The sequence below is a fragment of the Chiloscyllium plagiosum genome, unplaced genomic scaffold, assembly GCF_037043375.1.
Source record: "Chiloscyllium plagiosum isolate Xiang-an unplaced genomic scaffold, Cpla_swu_hap1 HiC_scaffold_30, whole genome shotgun sequence".
Classification (NCBI taxonomy): domain Eukaryota; kingdom Metazoa; phylum Chordata; class Chondrichthyes; order Orectolobiformes; family Hemiscylliidae; genus Chiloscyllium; species Chiloscyllium plagiosum.
The window spans coordinates 6,416,768-6,438,750 of record NW_028270168.1 but is presented as its reverse complement, the minus strand read 5'-3'; the positions used below and the strand labels follow the sequence as shown (position 1 = coordinate 6,438,750).

Here is a 21,983-nt window from a genome sequence, read left to right as displayed (position 1 = left end):
GCTCTGCTAACTGATGTCATCAGGTGAAGAGATAATGTGAGGAGAATGGTGAAGATTGATAGTGCTGCTGATGCTAGAAGATCAGTAGAAACCACAACACATAATTACACGGAAAATTGCCACCAATATTTCAGCTGTAGCCTTTATGATGAAGTTTAAAATAGCGACTTTTTGGCAAAGTTTGGCATTGTGATGCTAATAACACTTATGAGTCAGCAGTGCTTGCACTTCATACTATACATATTGAACTCTTCACCTCCCAGTCCTGAACTGTTCAGTTGGCAACAGTAAAGCAGCATTGACAGTCTTTGACAGTAAATTTTTAAACTTTAAAATGAAACTGCTTCAGTTCTGAATTATCTTTAAAAAATATACATTTTATGTCTTGGGAAACTGTGTGCAAGAATTAACGAGTGACCTACTTTAGAAAGAAGTAAACTAAAATGTTGAACTGAATTAAAATTACATTGCAATGATATTCAGGAGTTTTGCATAACTTTAGCACAAATGTTATAATCAATGATGGCCTATGGTTTGACAATATTCAGGTTGCAACCTGGAAATCAAATAACAGATTTTTTTTACCATTTGAGATTCCCTTTGATTACCTCGTCTTATTGAGTCGACCCAGGGAAGCAGAAATAAAAAGTGGAATAAATGAATACAAATCAGTTTTTTTTAAAATTCCCCTACTCCTGAGATTCCATTTAGGCACTAAGAGAAATTCTGTCAAACGTGTGACGATGAGAGACTCAACGGTCATCATTCAAATCCCTGTAAAAGTCAAACTGTTGATAGCTGCCATTTTCTACTTTTGATGGCAATAAAATGTGGAAATTAATAAAAGAGAATTCTTTACTGTGCTACCTGCAATGTGTATGGTCAAATCAAATCTTCACCGCTGCTCACCATGTTGTATGTGCAGCTGAACCAGGTCTGCACCTCACCATGTAATAAGACTGCTGTTGTCATCCTCTTCAAGTGAAGGGATCTGCAGGGTCTGCGGGAGTAAAGGAAAACCACTTCCTGGTCTAACTAAATGAGGCTTTTGTATTGAACAAAGGCTAGTTAAGTGTCAATTAGCAACTAGTTGCAGGTTACACTGAGATGGTAGACATTGTTACAAAGACGATGAAGTGGATTTAAATGATGACTATTCAAGATCCTGAACTGTTCTGCTCACAAAATGCTCCTCAGTCTTAACCCTTTCAAACCCGTACCACATTATCCACCCCAGTGTCACAGACCAAGAATGTCCTGGATTTGATTCCTGGTTAAATGATTGATTCCAATTGAGACCCTGATGAGACCCGTGCTTTTGATCTCATTATGACTGAGTTAAGGAGTGGGAAAATAAATCTCTTAGCATTCTGTAAATGCAGCACTAAGTACAACTGGCAGGATACTGAAGGGAAAATTGAGCTTGTGGTGCATTCTTTGGTTGAAATTAATGTTGTCTTTGCAGTTGCCTGTCAGTCTAAACCTGCATGTGTTTCAGCCAGGATTGGTACACATCATTCATCAACTAAACACAAACACAGCTATGGAAATCTGCAGTTTGTTCACATTGTGTGATGGGAATTGAAAATATCACCTCACTCTATAACCGCCCCATAGTGGTTTTCATTTAATTTGACCATGCAACGCTAATCCTTTATTCAGTATTTAAAACAATAAACCACATTGCCTATTCCTCTCCATTGCCACATTCTCTTCCCCTTCCTAACATAATTTTGGAAAGCAAAGACTCCCCCAGCTCCTTTTCAGATCCTTGCGCCTTCTGTAATTAACATTGTCTCATAGTCGTCTCCTACCCCTTCTCAAAAAATCTATCAACCCAACCCCCTGCACTTAGCCATTTCTCCATTTCCCACACACAGTTCATAAATTCAAGAAGGAACCTCACCACCACCTTCTCAAGAGCAAATCAGAACAAGCATGAAATGCTAGCCCAGCCAGCAACACCCATATCCCATGAATCAATAAAAAAAGTTTCTAAAAAAGTTTCCACTTAAAATTATGACCCACTTCTCTCCCTTTAAAGATCTCCAAAAGCTTATTTCATGATCAGTATTTTTTAACTTCCTTTATCTAAAACCCACGATCACCATCCTCACATTTTTTTAAAAATTCATTCACGAGATGAGGGCATCGCTGGTTAGGCACCATTTATTGCCCATGCCTAATTACCTATAGCGCAGTTAAGAGTCAATCACATTGCTGTGAGTTTAGAGTTACATGTAGGCCAGACCAGATAGGGATGGCAGTTTCCTTCCCGAAAGGACTTTAGTGAACCAGATGGGTTTTTCCAACAATTGACAATGGATTCATGGCAATCATTAGACTCATAATTCCAGATATTTATTAAATTCAAATTCCACCAACTGTCATTGTGGGATTTGAACCCACCATGTAAACAGTTATGAAGCATTCTTTTTACATGAAGTTTACTATATAAATGACAGCTGTTTTTGTTGAATCAGAATTGAAATCATCTCACACAAAATATATAGTCCAAGATGAAAGTGTAGAGGAACTGAAAACCAGTAACTCTCCCACAGCCAGGCAGTGCCCAGACTTGAGTTTTGTTATTCTCAGAGGTTTGATTGGCAGGTCACTTTCTGTTGAATTCAATGTTGATGTTGTGTCAATTTTTGACATGTATAACCCACAGTTGGATGTGTAACAGGATATGCAATCAAAGCTGTATTTATAATTCAGGCTAGATCTACCCCCTGGAAAGGGTCAAGTGCAAACTGTCAATAACCCAACTCATTCCATCCAACCCCCCCCCCCCCCCCCCACGCAACCAACCCCAATCCCGTGATGGCATGATAACAAATCTGCACAGAAAACCTGCTGAAATACAAGCCTCCAACATGTTAGCAAAACTTTACTGCACATAAAAACTGAGAGTCCACATGACACACCAAAAACGGTCTCTTGGCTCACAGAGAAAGGACAGAAATCCTCCATGTTGAATCACGGACATGGGTGTCGCTGGGCAGACCAGCATTTATTACCCTTCTCCAGTTGTCCTTGGAAAGGTGGTCATGAGCTGCCTTCTTCAACTCATGCAGTCCATTTTGTGTTGGTGGACCCGTAATTCCATTAGGGGAGGCAATTCCAGGATTTTGACCCAGCAACATGAAGGGACACTGATCTGTTTCCAAGTCAGGATGGTGTGAATCTCAGAGGGGAACTTGCAGGTGCTGGTGTGCCCATTTACCCACTCCTCTTATCCTTCTGGATAGTAAAAGTTACAGGTTTAGAATGTGCTGCCTGAGGATATTTGGAGAATTTCTGCAGTGGGTCCTTCAGATAGTACACAGTGCCTCCACTGATCATCAGTGGCGGAGGACATGGGTATTTGTGCGGTCCCAAACAAACTGACTACTTTGTCCTTGCCATTTGAGACAGTTTGCTCTGACCTCTGTTGACCTCCTGATATGTGAATAGCCACTTTGGTTGATTCCATAGTCATGATGTTAACCACCCAACGATCATGTAACAACTCAACTTCCTGCCTGGAAGGAGGCCTGAAAGTTGATGGGGTCAACTTAATATTCAAATGTTTCACAACCTAATATCGAGTTAAGGAAATCTTGCACTGTCCGCAGCCTGACAATCCAGGCAGGTGGAGATCACTGGCTAATCGACACCAATCTAGGTTCTGAAAGAATTACTTCTTTCAGGATATGCTGTGGCGTAAGGAGATAGATGTTGTTCTTCAGGCTAAAGGGATCAACACACATGGGAAGAAAGCAAGAACAATGTTCTGAGTTGGATAATCAGCCACGATCATGTGGAGTGGGGGAGCAGTCTCAAAGGGCTGAATGGCCTACTCCTACTCATGTCTTCTACATTTCTACGAGGAACTGGAGTGATTGCCCCAGGACCCACCTGGAAAACATGAACCTCCCTTCGCAATGCCCTCATGTCTTCCCGAACCTCCAATTGACTCAGAATTTGCTGCCCCTTTGCCTCTGTCCACTTCTTCCAGTTGTGACCTGGGTCCCTCCTGCTGCTGCTGACTGTCACAAACAGTGTCAGAAAGGCCCCATTGAGAGCTTGCTCACCCGTTCATGTACTGGGCAGTCTCCAGAGACCTCCACGTTAATGAGAGCCTGCTGCTAGCCCCATCAAAGCTGCCAATGGCCACCTCGGATACTCTGTGCCCACTGCCTGCTTTTGAGGTGTGCCCACATCTCTTATGTTAGCCTCTTGATGAGCACCAAATCATTGTCTGAATGACTTATAGAGATTTGATTTCGGATTTGGAAGAAATCGCAAGAGGAGTGCAGCAATTTAACACAGGAACCAAGACAGTGTGGCAGTAGTTAAACAGCAAACCCACCTCCCTCTCCCACCTCCCCTCCCCCACCCCCACCACCGACCCCGACTGATTTGGATCTGCACCAAAGAGATTCACTCATACAGTCAAACTGAAATGGAATGGGACTGAAGGAAATAACCACTAGATTTGCTGAGTGTATTTTGCCATCAAAACAAACTATAGCCAAGTTCTGACAAAACAGGACCAGAAACCACCTTCAGTCCACAGTCACATGAAATCCCTTAACTATAAGCTAGGGGTTTTCTTGAAAGAAAATAAAAGTTGAAAACAGGAACTGAAACATTTCCAAGCTAGTAAAATTATCTAATGGCTAAAATCCCTAAAAGCAAAGGCAGGATAACTTCCTGAAATAACATTGAAGTGAAATATTATTAATTTACAGGCAATAGACTCAAGATAATATTACTTAATCTCAGACAAAGCTCAGAATAAACTTACTTATCCAGAGAATATGAGGAGATGTGAAGGTGGAACTCACTAACCACATATAATGCGGTGAATAGAATTATTGTGTTTAAGGGGAACTAGCGAGGTACTGGACAAGAAAATGTTATGTTGATATGAAGTAAAGTGAACTGTTTTGGTACAGTTTCATTCTCCTTATTAGGAAAAGGATACAATTACATTGGGAGCAGTTCAGAGAAGGTTTACTCAACTCATTCCTTGGATGAAGTGCTTATCTTATGAAGTTAAAAATCACCCAACACCAGGTTATAGTCCAACAGGTTTAATTGGAAGCACACTAGCTTTCGGAGCGACGCTCCTTCATCAGGTGATTGTCTCCAAATCATGACTCACCTGTTCATGTACTGGGCAGTCTCCAGAGACCTCCACGTTAATGAGAGCCTGCTGCTAGCCCCATCAAAGCTGCCAATGGCCACCCCGGATACTCTGTGCCCACTGCCTGCTTTTGAGGTGCGCCCACATCTCTTATGCGCCCACTTCATCTTATGAAGACAGTTTGAGAAGTCGGGCCTTTACCCATTAGAGTTTTAGAGAATGAGAGGAATCTTACTGAAACATGTAAGGACCCTTATTGTTATGCAGAGGGACCTTGTGATGGTACAAGTCGATACCTCCCTGAAAGTGACAAAACATGTAGATAAAATCGTCAAGAAGGTATATGTCATGCTTGCCTTCATCAGTCAGGGCATTGAATATAAAAGTTGGCAAGTCATATCGCAGCTGTATAAAACTTCAGTTCGGCCAGACTTGGAATGTGTGCAGTTCTGGTCACCATATGATAGGAAGGATGTGGAGATCTTTGGAGGGGTTGCAAAGAAGGTTTACCAGCATGTTGCCTGGTTTGGAGTGTATTAGAGTGTCAGACCCTGAGGGATGACCTGATAGAAATATACAAAATTATGAGATGCATGGACAGGGTGGATAGTCAAAGTCTTTTTCTCAGGTTGGAAATGTCAAATACTGGGGGTCATAGGTTGAAGGTGAGAGGGAGAAAGTTCAAGGGAGATATGAGAGTCATGCTTTTTACACAGTGTGGTAGATACATGAACACACTGCAAAGGACGTGGTAGAACAGACACAATAACAACATTTAAGAGAGATACATGAACAGGCAGAGAATAGAGGGATACGGACCATGTGCAGATGAAGGGGATTAGTTTAAAATGGCATTGTGGTCAGCACAGACATGGTGGGCTATGCTGTTCTGTGTTCTATAAGATGTTGATGGGATTGGATAGGGTGGATACTGAGGAGATGTTTTCTCTTGTGGAGGACATTAGAGAAGGAGATAGTTTAAGTGTAAGAGGTCCTGATGGAGTTGAGGAGAATATTTTTCTCTCCGAAAGTCATTAGCCTCTTGAATTCTTTTCCCCAGAAAGCAACAAAAGTTGTGCCATTGAGTTGATTCAAGGCTGAGTTTAATCACATTTTCACTAGACAAGGGAGTTGAGGGTTGCAGGAACCAGACAGAAAAGTAAAGTAGAGACCACAACTAGAATAGCCGTGATCTTATTGAATGGCAGAACAAGATCAACCCCTTCTCCCATGTGCAATGTTCCTGTGGATGGAGTATGATGTGGGTCAGTTTTTATGTGCTGTGCTTCAGTTTACTTCATTTAGGCTAGTACAGAATTAACAAGGAATATCAAAACAGGCCCTGTTCTGCATGGGTTTTAGACTTGCTTTCCTTTATTCCTCTTGAATTGGAATAAGCACACAAAAGTGAAAATTTGAGTCCACAGTGTTTGCTGCATTCCAAGACATTTGGTTTGGGGGATTACAGTGTCTTCTGCCATTTGAACTAAATTTGCAGACGTTGGTTAAGTTCAGTGTTTCTTTCCATGATGCTGGCTTAACTGTGTTAGGGTGTAGTTTAATGGAGTCCAGGAAATGGTTGAAATGTTGGCAGTGCGATTGCGCGTAGACGTTATATTTTGAAATGAAGTGAAGTATAGAGACTATGCCAAGACAATATCTTTTTTCAGCTGTCATTGTTCATTCTGAAAGACCGTATGCATGTGGATTATGGATATGAAATTTCAGTGAGCAAGCTACTTGCCTGTCGCTTTGCATGAAGGGATTATTGTGTACCATCCAGGTTTACTCAGGGCTGTAGATTAATTTTGAGGTACGCAACAGTTCATTTGGTAAAGTGCCAGATTATAAACAAGATGAAACTAAATGGACTATGTTGTAAAGATGTGGTTATATAATACAAAGTGGTGCATTATTTGTTAGACTGTCATGACATTTGTTGGCATCAAAAAAAACACAGCCTCCAAAGCACCAGCAGTGTGGTTGTGTCACAGCCTGGCACTAACAGTTGCTGCACAGCTCCAATTTGACATCGCTTGAGAATAATTATGAATCTTGTCTTTAGGGTACCTCACTAGTGCTTACAACAAGAGGCCTATGAAGTTGGAAAGGAAAATTACAGTGTTGGGACCCTAAAACAAAATCATCTGGTAAAGGTTTGGCAGTTGCAATTCGTTTTGGTAATAACACAGCAACCATAGTTGGTATTTGATTATTGTATATACAGCAATGCGCTTATTAATGTCAGTGAAAGGTATGTTTCCAATGTATACATTAAACACTGGTTTGAATACTCATAATGGTAGTAGCTTTGTATAAATGTGATCTGTTGCTGCCGTAATATCATTCTATAGTGAGCAAAGTATGATTTCCTGTATATATTCTGTTCTTCAGTCATGGGATGTGGGCATCACTGGCAAGACCAGTATTTACTGCTCATCCTCAGATCCCCTTGAGAAGGAGATTGGGAGTTGTCTTCATGAAGTACTGAAGTCTATTAAGTGAAGACATTTCCACATCTTCTTAGGCAACAATTTTGTCTAAGTGATGATGAATTTGTTGGTCTCATTTTTATTTTGAGAGGAACAAAGTTTAAGGTTCAATACTCCAAAATGCAATTTTCAGCAAACAGTTCTCACTCTGAATAATCATAATTTCTGACTCAAGTTGTAAATCTAGTTTGAAAGGATTGATGGCATTTCACATTGTCCAAAATTATTAAAAGCATGTATGCTCCTCCGACCTTAAAGCTTCCTATGAAGTGGGAAAAGCAGTAAGATTTTAAATACAGAGGAACCTCGATTATCCGAATATCAGATTATCCGAATATTAGATGATCCGAATATTAGATTATCTGAAGGAGATCTCAAGGTCTCGATAGAAACATTACATCAAAGACGTGTTTCCAACAGTGATCGCGTCTTTTGTTTATAGTGATTAAACAGGCACCGTCTCCAAATGACTGACCTCCCGTCCCCTCTCTCTGCCCACACTTTCCCTGGAGTTCTACAGGGGGGTGTACTGTAATCCCCTCTTCCCCAGATAATCTCCAACATTGTCCTGTGCAGGCTAATGGCAGAACCTGTCAAAGAGTTGCAGTGAAATGTTGTGTGTGTATGTGTGTATGTGTGTATGTGTGTATGTGTGTGCGCGCTATTTGGAGACATACCCCACAAGGCAGCAGCAGCAGTCTTGCTGTTGGGGACCAGTCCAGCAGCCCCGGAGAGGTGGCAGGGGTGAGAGGGAGGGCGGTGTTGGACAGGGTTGGGGGGGAGGGGGGCGGTGTTGGATGGTGGCTGGGGGCGGAGGAGGCCAGAGTTGGACGGTGGCTAAGGTCGGAGGGGGGCGGTGTTGGTCGGTGGCTGGGGGCGGTGTTGGACGGTGGCTGGGAGGAGGGGTGCGGTGTTGGACGTTGGTTGAGGGGAGGGGTGCGGTGTTGGACGTTGGTTGAGGGCGGGGGGGCGGTGTTGGACGGTGGCTGAGGGCGGAGGGGGGCGGTGTTGGATGGTGGCTGGGGGGAGGGGAGCGGTGTTGGAGTTGGTTAAGGGCAGAGGGGGGTGGTGTTGGACGGTGGCTGGGGGGAGGGGAGTGGTGTTGGAAGGTGGCTGGGGGCGGAGGGGGGCGGTGTTGGATGTTGGCTGGGGGGGGAGGGGAGCGGTGTTGGATGGTGGCTGGGGGCGGAGGGGGACGGTGTTGGATGTTGGCTGGGGCGGAGGGGGTCGGTGTTGGATGTTGGCTGGGGGGAGGGGAGTGGTGTTGGACGTTGGCTGGGGGCGGAAGGAGGGTGGTGTTGGACGGTGGCTGGGGAGAGGAGGGGGCGGTGTTGTACGGTGGCTGGGCGCGGAGGGGGGCGGTGTTGGACAGTGCCTGGGGGGAGGGGAGCAGTGTTGGACGGTGGCTGGGCGGAGGGGGGCGGTGTTGGACGGTGGCTGTAGGGGAGGAGAGTGGTTTTGGACAGTGGCTGAGGGGAGGGGCAGTGTTGGACAGTGACTGGGGGGAGGGGAGTGGTGTTGGACGGTGGATGGGGGTGGGAGAGTGGGGCGATGTTGGACGGTGGCTGGGGGAAGGGGTCGATGTTGGACGGTGGTTGGAGGGGAGGAGGGCGATATTGGACGATGGTGGGGGTGGGAGGGTGAGGCGGTGTTGGACGGTGACTGGGGGGAGGGGAGAGGTGTTGGACGTTGGCTGGGGGCAGAGGAGGGCGGTGTTGGACTGTGGTTGGCGGGGAGGGGAGCAATGTTGGACGGTGGCTGGGGGGAGGGGGGCAGTGTTGGACAGTGGATGGGGGTTGGGAGAATGGGGTGGTGTTGGACGGTGGCTGGGGGGAAGGGGGTCGATGTTGGACAGCGGTTGGAGGGGAGGAGGGCGATGTTGGACGATGGTGGGGGTGGGAGGGTGAGGCGGTGTTGGACGGTGGCTGGGGGGGAGGGGGGCAATGTTGGACGGAGGCTGGGTGGGCGGCAACATTCGTCGGTGGTTGGGGGGGAGGGGAGCGGTGTTGGAATGTGGTGGGGGTGAGGGTGGGGCGGTGTTGGACGGTGGTGGGGGTGGGAGGGTAGGGCGGTGTTGGACGGCTGTCGGGGGGAGGGGAGCAGTGTTGGACGTGCCAGGGGCTGCTTTGTCTACTGAATGGGAAGTGGACTAAGAAACTCCGAGCCTCAGAGGAAAGGCATTTAATCGATTAACCGAATAATCAATTATTCGAACGAAATCGTGTCTGCCCATCTCGTTCAGATAATCGAGGTTCCTCTGTACAGATGTATGTTTAATGATTGACTGACAGAAGAAGTTCTTCAATGTAACAAGCTTGGTCACGCAGATTTACCCTACAAATGTCTTCATCTGGAAGTCTGGCAAAGAGATAAAAGAAAAATTCACCTTGAGGGCATCTGACCAGATCTTAAGACAAAATAAGAACCAAGCTCATGGCCCTTCCAGTATAGTCATCAGATACCCAGAGCTCTCTTTGTTTTTAAGTGCATTATCGTAACAGTTATCTTTTGAATGAAAATTCAAACAAGGTCCCATTTTTTGAAATAAGTACACCACAGCAGAAACAAGTGCAAAAATAATAAACAGGAAATAATGAAACTATTCTAACAAAGCCTTCCTGTAATATTGTCTTACTGCTAACAGTCTACACCTGGGCTTCAATGGTTTACTAGGCTTTGGTGCATATCTTTAACGCACTTCAAGCTGAAGGTATTAAAATTCACACACTAAAGCCAGAATTTTAACAGCTAGAGACAGAAATTTAAATTAATAATTATCTTACAGTTTTCCTGACAGTGACGATTTAACAGTACAGATTTATAATCAGAAAGTGCTGGAAAATCTCACCAAGTCTGGCAGCATCTGTAGAGATAGAAACTAAAGACAGCATTTCAAGTCCAATTTAATTCTCCTCTCGACTTGAAACATTAACTCTGTTTCCATCTCTGCAGATGCTGCCAGACCTACTGAATTTCTTTTGCAGATTCTGTTTTTATTTTATTTTTCTGGCAGTGCTTTGCCTTGGTGTCAGAATTATAATCAGCCTGATTTAGCGGTGAGAGATGAAATGAAGGTGATCCCTTCAGGCTGTGAATTAAGTTGCCCATTTAGACCTAGTAAGCACTTGTGGTATGGTTTTCACCTTTCCCAATTTTAATTAGTTTCGTTCTGGTGCTAGTATCTCAGGATCTCTGCAACTGTGATGGCATCAATCAAGTTAAGGAACCAATCACATTAAAGAATTCTCACAGACTGCGAAGTGGAAAATAACAAGCAGGATTCACTTTGCACATATCTTGTAAAAATGTTGCAGAAAGTGAGGTCTAGTTTGGGAGGACACAGGAGATTAAGATTGAAACTGAAATACTACAAATAAACTTTATGTTAAAATCGAGTCATGGAATGGAGACATACTTTATTTATAAATGTTCAAAGTATTTTTGTTCAGGATCAGGAATTCAGCTCAGAAATAATTAGACCATTTGGCCATCATGACTGTGATAGTATTTATATACTAGATGCACCTTCTCTGACCTATCATGCACCAGGAGAATATCAGGCTCAGGAAAATAGCAATCATCTTGATGCATCATCATTCACCACAGTGACAATATTCAGCTCTGTGGTAATAACATTTATTTTAGATCTGACCGACATTGTGACAATGTCAGCTATCCGCTAACCACCAATTTATTTTGTAATAACTAATGCAGACGACGTCAGAGAAAGATAGTGTCATCAGTCAAAATGCCCTTCCAAACCTACAGAGCTATACAGTAGAACAGTGTTCCCTGCATGCAAAAGTTATGATTGACCAAATTCAAACCATTCAAAACTCATTTCAGAGCAGTGTTTGGATAAAGATATTGAATTCCTGGTATCGTTTCTAGTGGGAAACCCCAGAAGTAGCTGTGGCAGGTGATGTGGATCATGTGATCCAGCTCCACAACATGCTGGAGAGCAGCCAAGGAATCCTGATAAAACCAGAGCAGAATCTGCCTTTAAGTGGATAAACCTGCATTAACAACATTAAGTCTCTGAACTGTGTTTCACCCCTGACATTGCAGCCTGTAGCTGGTCACTCTGCCTGCCTCTGTCTGCTGACGGAACAAACTCTGCTCTGCACCAAGACTCTAGAGGTACTTGTGTTTTTAACTGAAAATATCAGATTTCTGCTCAAACCCTCCTCCCCCAACCTTATAAAAAGTAGGTTGCTGAATCCAGGGAAGGTGCTGGAGATCGGTGGGAGAAAGGGTTCAGATAAAGGAACTTTTGTAAATCTGATAATTCAAAATGATTCTGAAGAACTTCTGTTTTTGCTCTTTTTAAAAAAATGTTTGTAGCAGTATCCTCGTTTGTGTACTGTATACTGACAACATCAGAAAGGAGAAGCTGTGATATACAGTGTGGCACAGGAGAGGCAAGAATAAGGAATTTTTTTAACAGCAACATCAAGTCAATGAAACATAAAGGAGAGCAAGCTATCAGCATGGAGATAATTAACCTTTGACAGCAAACAGTCCTCTCTACAAACTAGACTGCAAATCAATGACAGGTCTCACTCAGCATCATAAAACATGGTCTTGAATGTCACCTAAACCTCACGATACCTATTATCCTAAATCAACACTAGTGTGCTGTTGGAAATACATGTACTCTAATAATGCCTGTTACCTTGCCCAAGGTGCAGGAAGGGATATTTTGTGATGGGTATAGCACAGTCCTTACAAAATCTGCCTGAGATCCCTTCCATTGAATAGATGGAAATTCCAGCAGGTTTTGTGAATAAGTGTCGAAGAGTTCTTTCCAATTTTCTTTGGCGATGCCTCCTGCCATTCAGTCTGTGGCTCTGTTGGTGACAAGGGCCCCCATGAGGCAGGATGTGAAGGATTTCTGACGCACTCCAGACAAAACTCTAGACTGATGCTCCAGAGCAGCACAATGCTGAGGGTTCAGTTTCAGTTGAGGAATTACATTCCATTCCCTACCTACATTCTCAGGGGCTTATAAACCTTCCTTTGGTACTATCTTAAGTAGGGGGATGTAGGAGATTACAGGAGCATCTCAGTAATTTTTAATTGCTTCATTAACATCAGAGAGACAGATTGTCTGGTTGTTCACAGATGTCTGCATATGCCATCTTGCTGTGCACAAATTCGCCGCTGGGTTTCCCACAATACAAAAGTGACTGCTCTTCAAAGAATTAGCTGTGCACCATTTCAGAACATTCCATGGTCTTGGGGCAAGTGATGTAAACGCAGGTCTTTCTTTTCTTACTAAGGTTCAATTCCATAACCACTGCAATTTTTTTTAATCAACATGTCCAGGGATTTGAACCTGGACTTTCTGGCCTAGAGGTAGGGACCCTACCACTGCACCACAACAGCCCTCTCCACAAACACTGGATATATCCATCTGTGTACATGTATCTATATTATATAAATTCTCACACGTAGGGAAATAATGGTAGAGCAGTAATATGGAACAATCAACTAATCTAACATGTCATATGGACAGAAACTGCTGGAGAATCTCAGCAGGTCTGACAGCATCCTTGGAGAGAGAAACAGAGCTAATGTTTCAATCCAGTGACCATTCTTCAGAACTTAACAACTAGATGACATTCATTCTATTTATTTTAAATTTCTTGTATTGGTTGCATGAACACTGTAAGTCTACACTATATATTGCATCTTTAAAGAATTGCAGTAAGTGGTTGTTATGCCATCTGTGTCTTGTTGGACATTTCTCTCATTTTAGTTTGTTCTTTTATCTTTCCAGAACTCGATACGTCACAACCTCTCGCTCCACAGCAGATTTATTCGAGTGCAGAATGAAGGCACAGGCAAGAGCTCCTGGTGGATGTTAAATCCTGATGGAGGGAAATCTGGGAAATCTCCCCGGAGACGCGCAGTTTCCATGGACAGCAACAGCAAGTACCTGAAGAGCAAGAGAGGGGCAAACAAGAACAAAGCCACCCTGCAGGCAACGCAGGAGCGGAATGAGGGTAGTCCTTCATCACAACACACCAAGTGGTCGGGCAGCCCCAACTCTCACGCCAGTGATGAATTTGACGCGTGGACTGACTTCAGGTCACGGGCCAACTCAGCTGCAAGCACCCTGAGTGGTCGGCTCTCCCCAATCATGGCTAATTCAGAACTGGATGAGCTTGAAGATGATGACAGGACTCCGTCTTCTCCATTACTCTATCCCAGTCCCTCGAACACCTTGTCCCCATCTGTAAGCGCAAGGCGCCCTGTGGAACTTCCTCGCTTGGCTGATATGGCTGGAACAATTAACTTGAATGAAGGGATAACAGAGAACCTGCTGGAGGAGCTGCAGGATAATTACAACATGAGCCCATCACAGCAGATTCCCTCAGGGTGCCTGAGGCAGCGAAGCTCGAGCTTCTCATTTGGATCTAAATGTTCGACCCGGGGAAGTCAGACAAGTACATACAGTGTCACCATGTATAGCCCACCCCCCATGACTATGTTACGCCACTCTCCCATGCAGACTATTCAGGAAAACAAGCAAGTCACTTTTTCAACAATCAACCACTATGGGAATCGCATGTTGCAGGATCTTTTGACCCCAGAGTCACTACGACACAAAGAGGTCTTGATGACTCAGTCAGACCCCCTGATGCCACAGGCCAATACAGTCATAACGTCACAAAACCAGAGACACATGGTGCTGTGTTCTGACCCAGCATTATCACCTTTCAATGCCCAGTCCCCCAGATTACTGAACAGCAATCCATTTCATCACCCATCGCCAGTGCAGCAAAATTCTGCTGTCAATAACGGTGCCTTATCCAATCCCATTGGCCTTATGCACATGCACTCGGATGCTGGTAACATGAACTCTGTCACGCACCATCTCCAAAACCAGCTTCACTCACTTGCCAGCCACGGGATGCACATGGAAGCATCGGACTCCAGGCTGACCTCCTGTCCCGGAGGGATTAACATTTCCGCCATGAGTCAAGATAAGTTCCCCACTGACCTTGACCTTGACATGTTTCATGGGAGTCTGGAGTGTGATGTGGAGTCTATCATTCTTAATGAGTTCATGGATAATGAGGAGCTTGATTTCAATTTTGACTGTGCTATGCCAACTCAGAATGTTGGCATCAATATGGCTACCTTACCCACTGTTCCGCAGACCACAAATCAGAGTTGGGTGCCAGGGTGAAGTAGGATTACAATGTTCACTATCATGGATGAAAATTGGTTCCATAAAGGCTCAAAGACCAGACCAAATTAATACATGGCTTCTTAGGAAGCACATACTTGAAAACTGAAAACATTGCTTTGTTTCCTTTACCTGTAACACACTTAGAAGTACAATCAAGCAAGGCAATAACATATCCTTTATTAAAATAGCTGTTATGCCAACTAAAGTGACATCAGTTTTACTTTTGGAAATTAGGCTGCAAATCCTGCATGAAATGATGTCTTGGCACAATTTTCTCATTTAACCAGTGTGCAATACAAGGTAAAAGGAACTCAACAAAATGGTTCTGAAATTAAAGCCTTAATCTAATTTCTCTGTTCAGTGAAATAATTTTAAACAGGTTGCTTTTTTCCTAATTGTGAATTGAGCATTGTCTCCCAGAATATAATCCTTGATATCTTTAAGTGAGCCTTAGTTGTCTGATAAAGGGAAGGTGTTCTTATTTCTGTGCACCTGAAACTAAATCCATTGTTTATAAAAGGTTGGTGCCTCCACTGTAGAATGCACAGGGAGGAACTCATTCTTAGCAGTGACTGAACGTCCACTAATGTAGGCTGGTATCCTACTGACTGTTCCAGTTCTCTTGGATAACTAACACAAGAATATGATAATTAACTGACTTTGGACAGAGATTGCAGGGAGCACCTGAAAGTTATGGTACAGGATTATGGCAGGCTGAATACACCTTCAATAATGATAAAATTCAATTTTATTTATTCTCACTCATATATTCATAGCAATCTCCCTTGAAGCCAGATGTTAATTTGGTCCGGGGCCAGAATAGTTTCTTGCTCAGTCTTGGGTTTGCATTAAAGTCACCAAAGCTTTTTTTTAATGAGCTTGTTTATAACAACTGACGGCATTTTAATACACACTTGTATTTCTGAGGACAAGATGAAGAGTAGGTGAAATATTTTAAATGAAAGAATTTTTACTGAGATGTTTTCTCCTTAAGCTCTGGACTGATAAATGGCTGTGTTTTCAGAATGTGAGACTCCTGTCTTCTGAAAGACTTTGATCAAAACTGTTCTTCTGATTCTGTAGCCCACATCTACTGTTCAACTGCCCTCAAATACTACATAACAATGTCATTTCTTTATTTCTTTTATAGACTGAGTGTTATATTGTTACTGCTTTGGCATTTATCATTATTGTATGCTATTTTGGTCAAAAATGTATTTATTTTAGATTGAGGGAAATAACTAGTTGGTCTTGTAGGTGTTCTGAGCTAATACCATGGCCTGAAATTTTAATTTATATAGTGATTGGGGCATTACTTTGTGAGAATTTCTCTTGGGATTTTGACTCTGGCAAGTGTGTTTTGCCACAGAGAATGGTGAAATCAGGAGATACTTTTTTTTAACCATCATTTACCTGGAGTCAATTCTCTGAATATCTGAAACTTTCTCTGGAAAGTGCCATAAGTGATAGTTATATAAGTTACATATGTATATTAACTTCTTTTTATGTAAAGTATATGGATAATTAAAAAGTCCATTCTTAAATGTACATACAGGTACTGTACTGTAATTTCACTATGTATACTTTGAATGTCGATGTGATTAAGAATATAATTTCTCTTTATTTTTCAAATATAAAATAATATTGTACGATAAAGGAAGCCCCAGACAGCAAGTTTCTTTTCTGTTTTTCTTTGAAATTCTGTCAGTGACTGGACAAAATCCAGGTGTAATGGCAGTTATGTAATTTTTTAGCTAATGAAATATTTTAGATCAGAATGTTTAAAAACAGATTCGGGTCAAAATGCTCAGACTCCCTTGTTGATTCAGAAGGCACTCACTCTCCATTGTGAGTGTGGTGGGGCTGGGGGAGAGGTGCAGTCAGACCTGGTGGGATGCGTGCCATGTCATGTTTGCCTGAAGACAGACTGCCAGTCCAATGACTTTCCTCTCCGCCACTTCCCATGTTTTTCTAAACAACGAATGACCATTCTAGGAATACGGACAAAGCGCTCAACCTTTCTCTAAAAATGTAACACCCCTCTGATTGTCCTCCGTAGTTTGTCCTGGAGATCAGTCTTCAACTCCGGGAGAATTTGGGAGACTTTGCAAATGTGCATTTCAGACAGAGGTGATATCCCACCACGTCAGAATACTCTCAAACACATAAGGTGCAAACAGATAAATATTTATTTCTCCCAGGTTTAGTGGAATTAATGTTGTAAGATTAAAAATAACGTCTTCACTTTTCCTTACTTGAAGGTCACTGCAAGCAGGAGCAACGACAAAGGTTTTCGTTGAAGCAGGTCAGGACTATTGTACACAGTAAAATACTGATCAGCATAGAACACTTAGGACTTTCTTATGTCTCATAGGGAAAAATAAAGGGTAGGTAACTTGGTCAGTGCAATGTGGAGTGGTGTTCTCTGCCCATTCCTAAATCCTGCCCATGTCAAAATAAATGAACACTTACGTCTTTATGAGCAAAGAACCTATCAAGATGTGCACAAAAAATACATTTTGACACACGGTCCAAGGGGAGCCTTGACATTATGCTGTGAAATAATTATTGAGTGAAAGCTGAATGGATTTGAAATTGGTTTATCTATTTTATCAGACAAAACCTCTGTTACAATAGTAGACCAAAAAATTCACTTTGAATTCACTTAAGTGTCCATCTGCTTAACCTTCTCATAGTACACTGTCAAAATCTAGGGTTCTTGTGGCACAGTGGTAGTGTCCCTATCCCTGAGTCAGGAGATTCGAGCTCAAGACCCACTTGCTCCAGAGATGTATCATAGCAAATCTAGATAGGTTGATTCAAATTATCTACGATTTCAAGCGTAAGATGGGATCCTGATTCCCAGGTGGGGAAGCAGCAGAGGGAATTGTACCCGCGAGCCCTCAGCTTCAAGTAAATGCCATCACATGTCATCACATGGCCACATAGAGGCAGCTGGGCAGTTCAGAATCTCAGGGTCCAGTGGTCGCCTTCTTACACCATTGCAAGGCAACTGGAACCAATTCACCTTACAATGCCTGTCTCAAGAAAGTTATTAAAATACCACTGTTGTCACCTGGACATTGCAGCCCCTAATCAGTCCATATTAATGAGTTTTCTGCCGGAATCTAGTGGATGCCTCAGTTGCCTTAATCAAAGAGTTCAGTTTAGAGTCAGCAGGACCAAGGATGGCAAATGTCTGTCCAGTTATTCTGTCCATAATTTCACCTATCCCCACCAAGCAGGATGGTTTCAAATTTTCCCCTGTAGCATCTAAGGAAATGTAAGAAGAAAATTGGTGTCAAAAATAGGGATTGCTTTGACTGATGCACAAGGTACAAACCGACAATATTGTCAGTGCTGTTAGTGAGAGAGGGCTGTTTTTCGAATAAGGCATTGAGTAGAGACACCATCTGCTTTTCCCTGGTCACCCAGGAGAATGTCAAAGGTCCCATGGTAGCATTTGAAGAATAGCATGGAATTCTTAAATCAATACCACCATAAACTGATCCATCTACTGAGTCTGGGATTTTGCTTTGTACTATATTTTTGCATCTATAGTAATGACTTTACTTCATTGGTCATTAATTACTTAGGAAGACAAAGTCTTTTCCCTGGAGTAGGTGAGTCCAGAACTAGAGGACATAGGTTTAGGGTGAGAGGGGAAAGGTATACAAGGGTCCTAAGGGACAACTTTTTCACACCGAGGGTGGTGCGTGTGTGGAATGAGCTGCCAGATGAAGTGATGGAGGCTGGTACAATTACAGCATTTAAAAGACATCTGGATGTGTACATGAATAGGAAGGGTTTGGAGGGATATGGGCTGGGTGCTGGCAGGTGAGACTAGATTGGATCGGGATATCTGGTCAGCATGGATGGGTTTGACCGATGGGTCTGTTTCTGAGCTGTATATCTCTCTGACCCTATGACTCTATGTAATACAGTGCTATTTAAATGAAAAACTTTAAAAATTTCATATCTATACCATCTGGTCAGATAATGATGCATACATCCCACAACAGTCAGCACAGGGATGATCCAGAATTGCTGTTTTTTTTCTCTACTGAAGATTGACATTTCCATATCAGTGAAACATTAAAGGTGATTTACCACATTACTCAATCCAATCTGATGATCACCAACATGTTTTTGTGCTCCTTAACCATTAGCAGACTGCTGTCAGATTGTTCAGGGTTTAGAACATTCATAATCTGGATTGCTGGATAGGATCTCTATTCTGTTGATCATGACTAAGCCGTCACGGTTGCTGCAGCAGTTTACAAACGCAGATGTTCCCTCAGCATGTTACTACATTGCTTCTTGTTCGTTATCAGTCAGATTCTTATGAAATAAACCTGCTTAAAAATGACAGAAAAATGCCCAAAATAGCTTTAACACTGGTACCTCCATGTCATTAAACATCCAATCATTTGAAAGTTCCATACATTCTTTCAATTTTCATCAGAAAGTGGTGATGAATTCTGGCGATTTAGTGCATAGGGTTAATACAGGGCGATCATGTGCATTAAGATGGATACTGGGCATATCAAACTGAAGTTTGTTATTGCCATGAAATGACGATGAATTATTTTATTTGCCAATAGAATGTTTCAGTATACTTTTCGGTTACTTTAAAACAATCTCCTGATTTCACAGTGGCATTCAAGATCATTGACAAGTTACCAATAAATCTAGAGCTATTGTGAAAATTGTCCAGTAAGATCCTTACTGATTCACAGTTCAGGGAAAAAGTGAGGTCTGCAGATGCTGGAGATCAGAGCTGAAAATGTGCCAGAAATGCGATACCTATCGCATTTCCGACGCCCCTCCCCCAAGTCCCTCCTCCCTACCTTTTATCTTAGCCTGCTGGACACACTTTCCTCATTCCTGAAGAAGGGCTTATGCCCGAAACGTCGATTCTCCTGTTCCCTGGATGCTGCCTGACCTGCTGCGCTTTTCCAGCAACACATTTTCAGCTTTGATTCACAGTTCAATCAAGTGGACAGACTGTTCAACTAACCATGGCAAAATGATTAAACAATTAAATTAAAGCCCTAGAGGTTTTTTAAAAAAAAAATTAATTGGATTTGACCAGGACTACAGTTTCTATAAGAATTGACAAAAATACTTAAAGAAAAATTACCAATTTTAAAGGTAGTGATTTATTTTCAAGACTCATAATTATACAATCAAATCAAACAGCATTACATGAAGGAAAGGTGAGTGTTACTCAGATTATGAGAATGCTAAGCTCTTTCATCTTCTGTTATGGATATTCTTCCAACCCCACCTTCTATTGGTACTGCCTCCTCATTGGAGGTAAGACTAAGTGGATGATAAGTATCTTCCAGATTCCTCTCTCCCCAGCTACCTTACATTGTGTATCTGTGATACATCTGGCTTGTTAACTGAATGAAACCAAAACCAATGTTATAGCATGCTTTCCATTCGGAGAGTGAGCAAGAGTAGCGATCCCATCCAAACCTTACTCACAGCAAGTGAACTCCTGCTATCACCCCAGCTGATGTCAATGAGTCATAAAATGGTGCCTTTCAGGCCTATGTGGCTCAGGTAGTCAAGAGAACACATTTGAACTGTCAGGAATCCCGTGTAGACTTTGGTCACTGAATATGTTTCTCTCCCTTCACTGAACTGTTCAAAAACAAAATGAAGTATCACTGTGTTGTAATGGTCCAACGTTGATGTCTTGCTCGTCTAAAACATGCTGATCAGTTTTGTGCTACTTTTCAAACCCTCTTTCCTTGAGGTAGGAGTGCACCCCACTATTAGCTATGCAAACAGCTGTATTCATCAACATTGTCTTCTTTCCTGTGGCTGCTGGCTTTGAAAGAATGCAATGCTCAGGTGTTTTAACATGGCCAATGTTTAGACAGCAGAACATGTGCGTATCCAATCAGCTAGAGTCAGGTCTTAATAGTGTCTCCGAATGCCCTTCTAAAACTCCACCATGCAGACTTTTGAATCCTAGCAAGACATTATTGGTTTGCAATGGCTTCACAATTCCATCAGTGACTATGTAATGTAATTACTCAAGCGGGCTGGAAATGGTATGATACCCCACCAGCTTTTACACTCATTGTGAATGGAGGATATTGTCCCCAAATCCATACGGGGGTGCTACATTTGTGTGCAGTGGTCATCTATAGCCAGTGTTCTTATAATCACTGAAGTGGGAAGCAGCTTACTCAGTACCTCCATAGCCCCAGACTTGTGTAAGGCCTTAAGTTGCATGCATGCTGGGAAAACATAAAAACAAAGCAGCCAATGCGGTGAAATCAAACTTTAACAGCATTTCATGAAGACTACTTTTCGAAAACGGTCAAATTTTGAGAAGTCCATTTAGGGGTTGGAACAGGCCCAGTCTGCTCAAGGAATTACAGTTCTATGCCATCAGTGACCATATGTAACAAACATGAAAATACCCTTTGTGTTGTACTGCTCCTTTAATTCAAATATTGAGAAACCAGCATGAACTTGAGTTCATCAGAAAGTAGATCCCCTTGCAGCTGTATCTGTCTATAAATTCATAAGACATTTTGTAATCTCTTTATCAGGTCAGATCTGGTGCGCTACAGTCATTTGAATAAGATATCCATACCTTAATGAATGTAAAACTTTAAACTGTGCTGTAAAGGTTTGTGAAAATTGCAATGTGAGGAAATGTGTATAGTGTATTGTACAGTGTATTTTCATTAATAAATTGTTTTAAATAATATATTTGAACCAGTGGGTAGAATGTACTTTGTGTTGTTCGTTCATGACACAAATTTCCTAATGCCTTCTAAACAATAAAAGCGTCCTCTCAGTTCTGAGAATATGACCGTCTGATGGATTCCGAGTGTATTTTAAACTTTGCCTCTCTCAACTCCTATTATAGTTGGAAATCTATTCAATGGCACAGTAAATTTGACTTACTTTTCCTAAAACTGCACAATAAATCATTCACTCAACGCCTTATATATTGATTCCTGATTCACAAAATACGCTCCAATTATCGATAGTAGGAGCAAACCTTTTGCTGCCACACTGTACTCAGCAGCAGAAGGACACAACTGCATACACATGGAACAGTGCTCTTTTTTTAATAGCTCTTGACCCTATCTGCCCATTCTTTGCTTGCACTAAGCTGCCG

The 21,983-nt window shown here is 42.4% G+C and overlaps 1 protein-coding gene across 1 annotated transcript in view; it reads left to right on the top strand.

The window, feature by feature from the left end:
* The window catches only part of LOC122563482 (forkhead box protein O3-like), a 207,635-nt gene extending 186,069 nt beyond the window's left edge, over positions 1-21,566 (top strand). The window contains exon 2 of the mRNA XM_043717252.2: positions 13,412-21,566. Coding sequence (XP_043573187.2) covers positions 13,412-14,827 — 1,416 coding nt within the window. The 3' untranslated portion in view covers positions 14,828-21,566. The remainder of the gene's footprint in view (positions 1-13,411) is intronic.
* Positions 21,567-21,983: the final 417 nt, after the last annotated feature.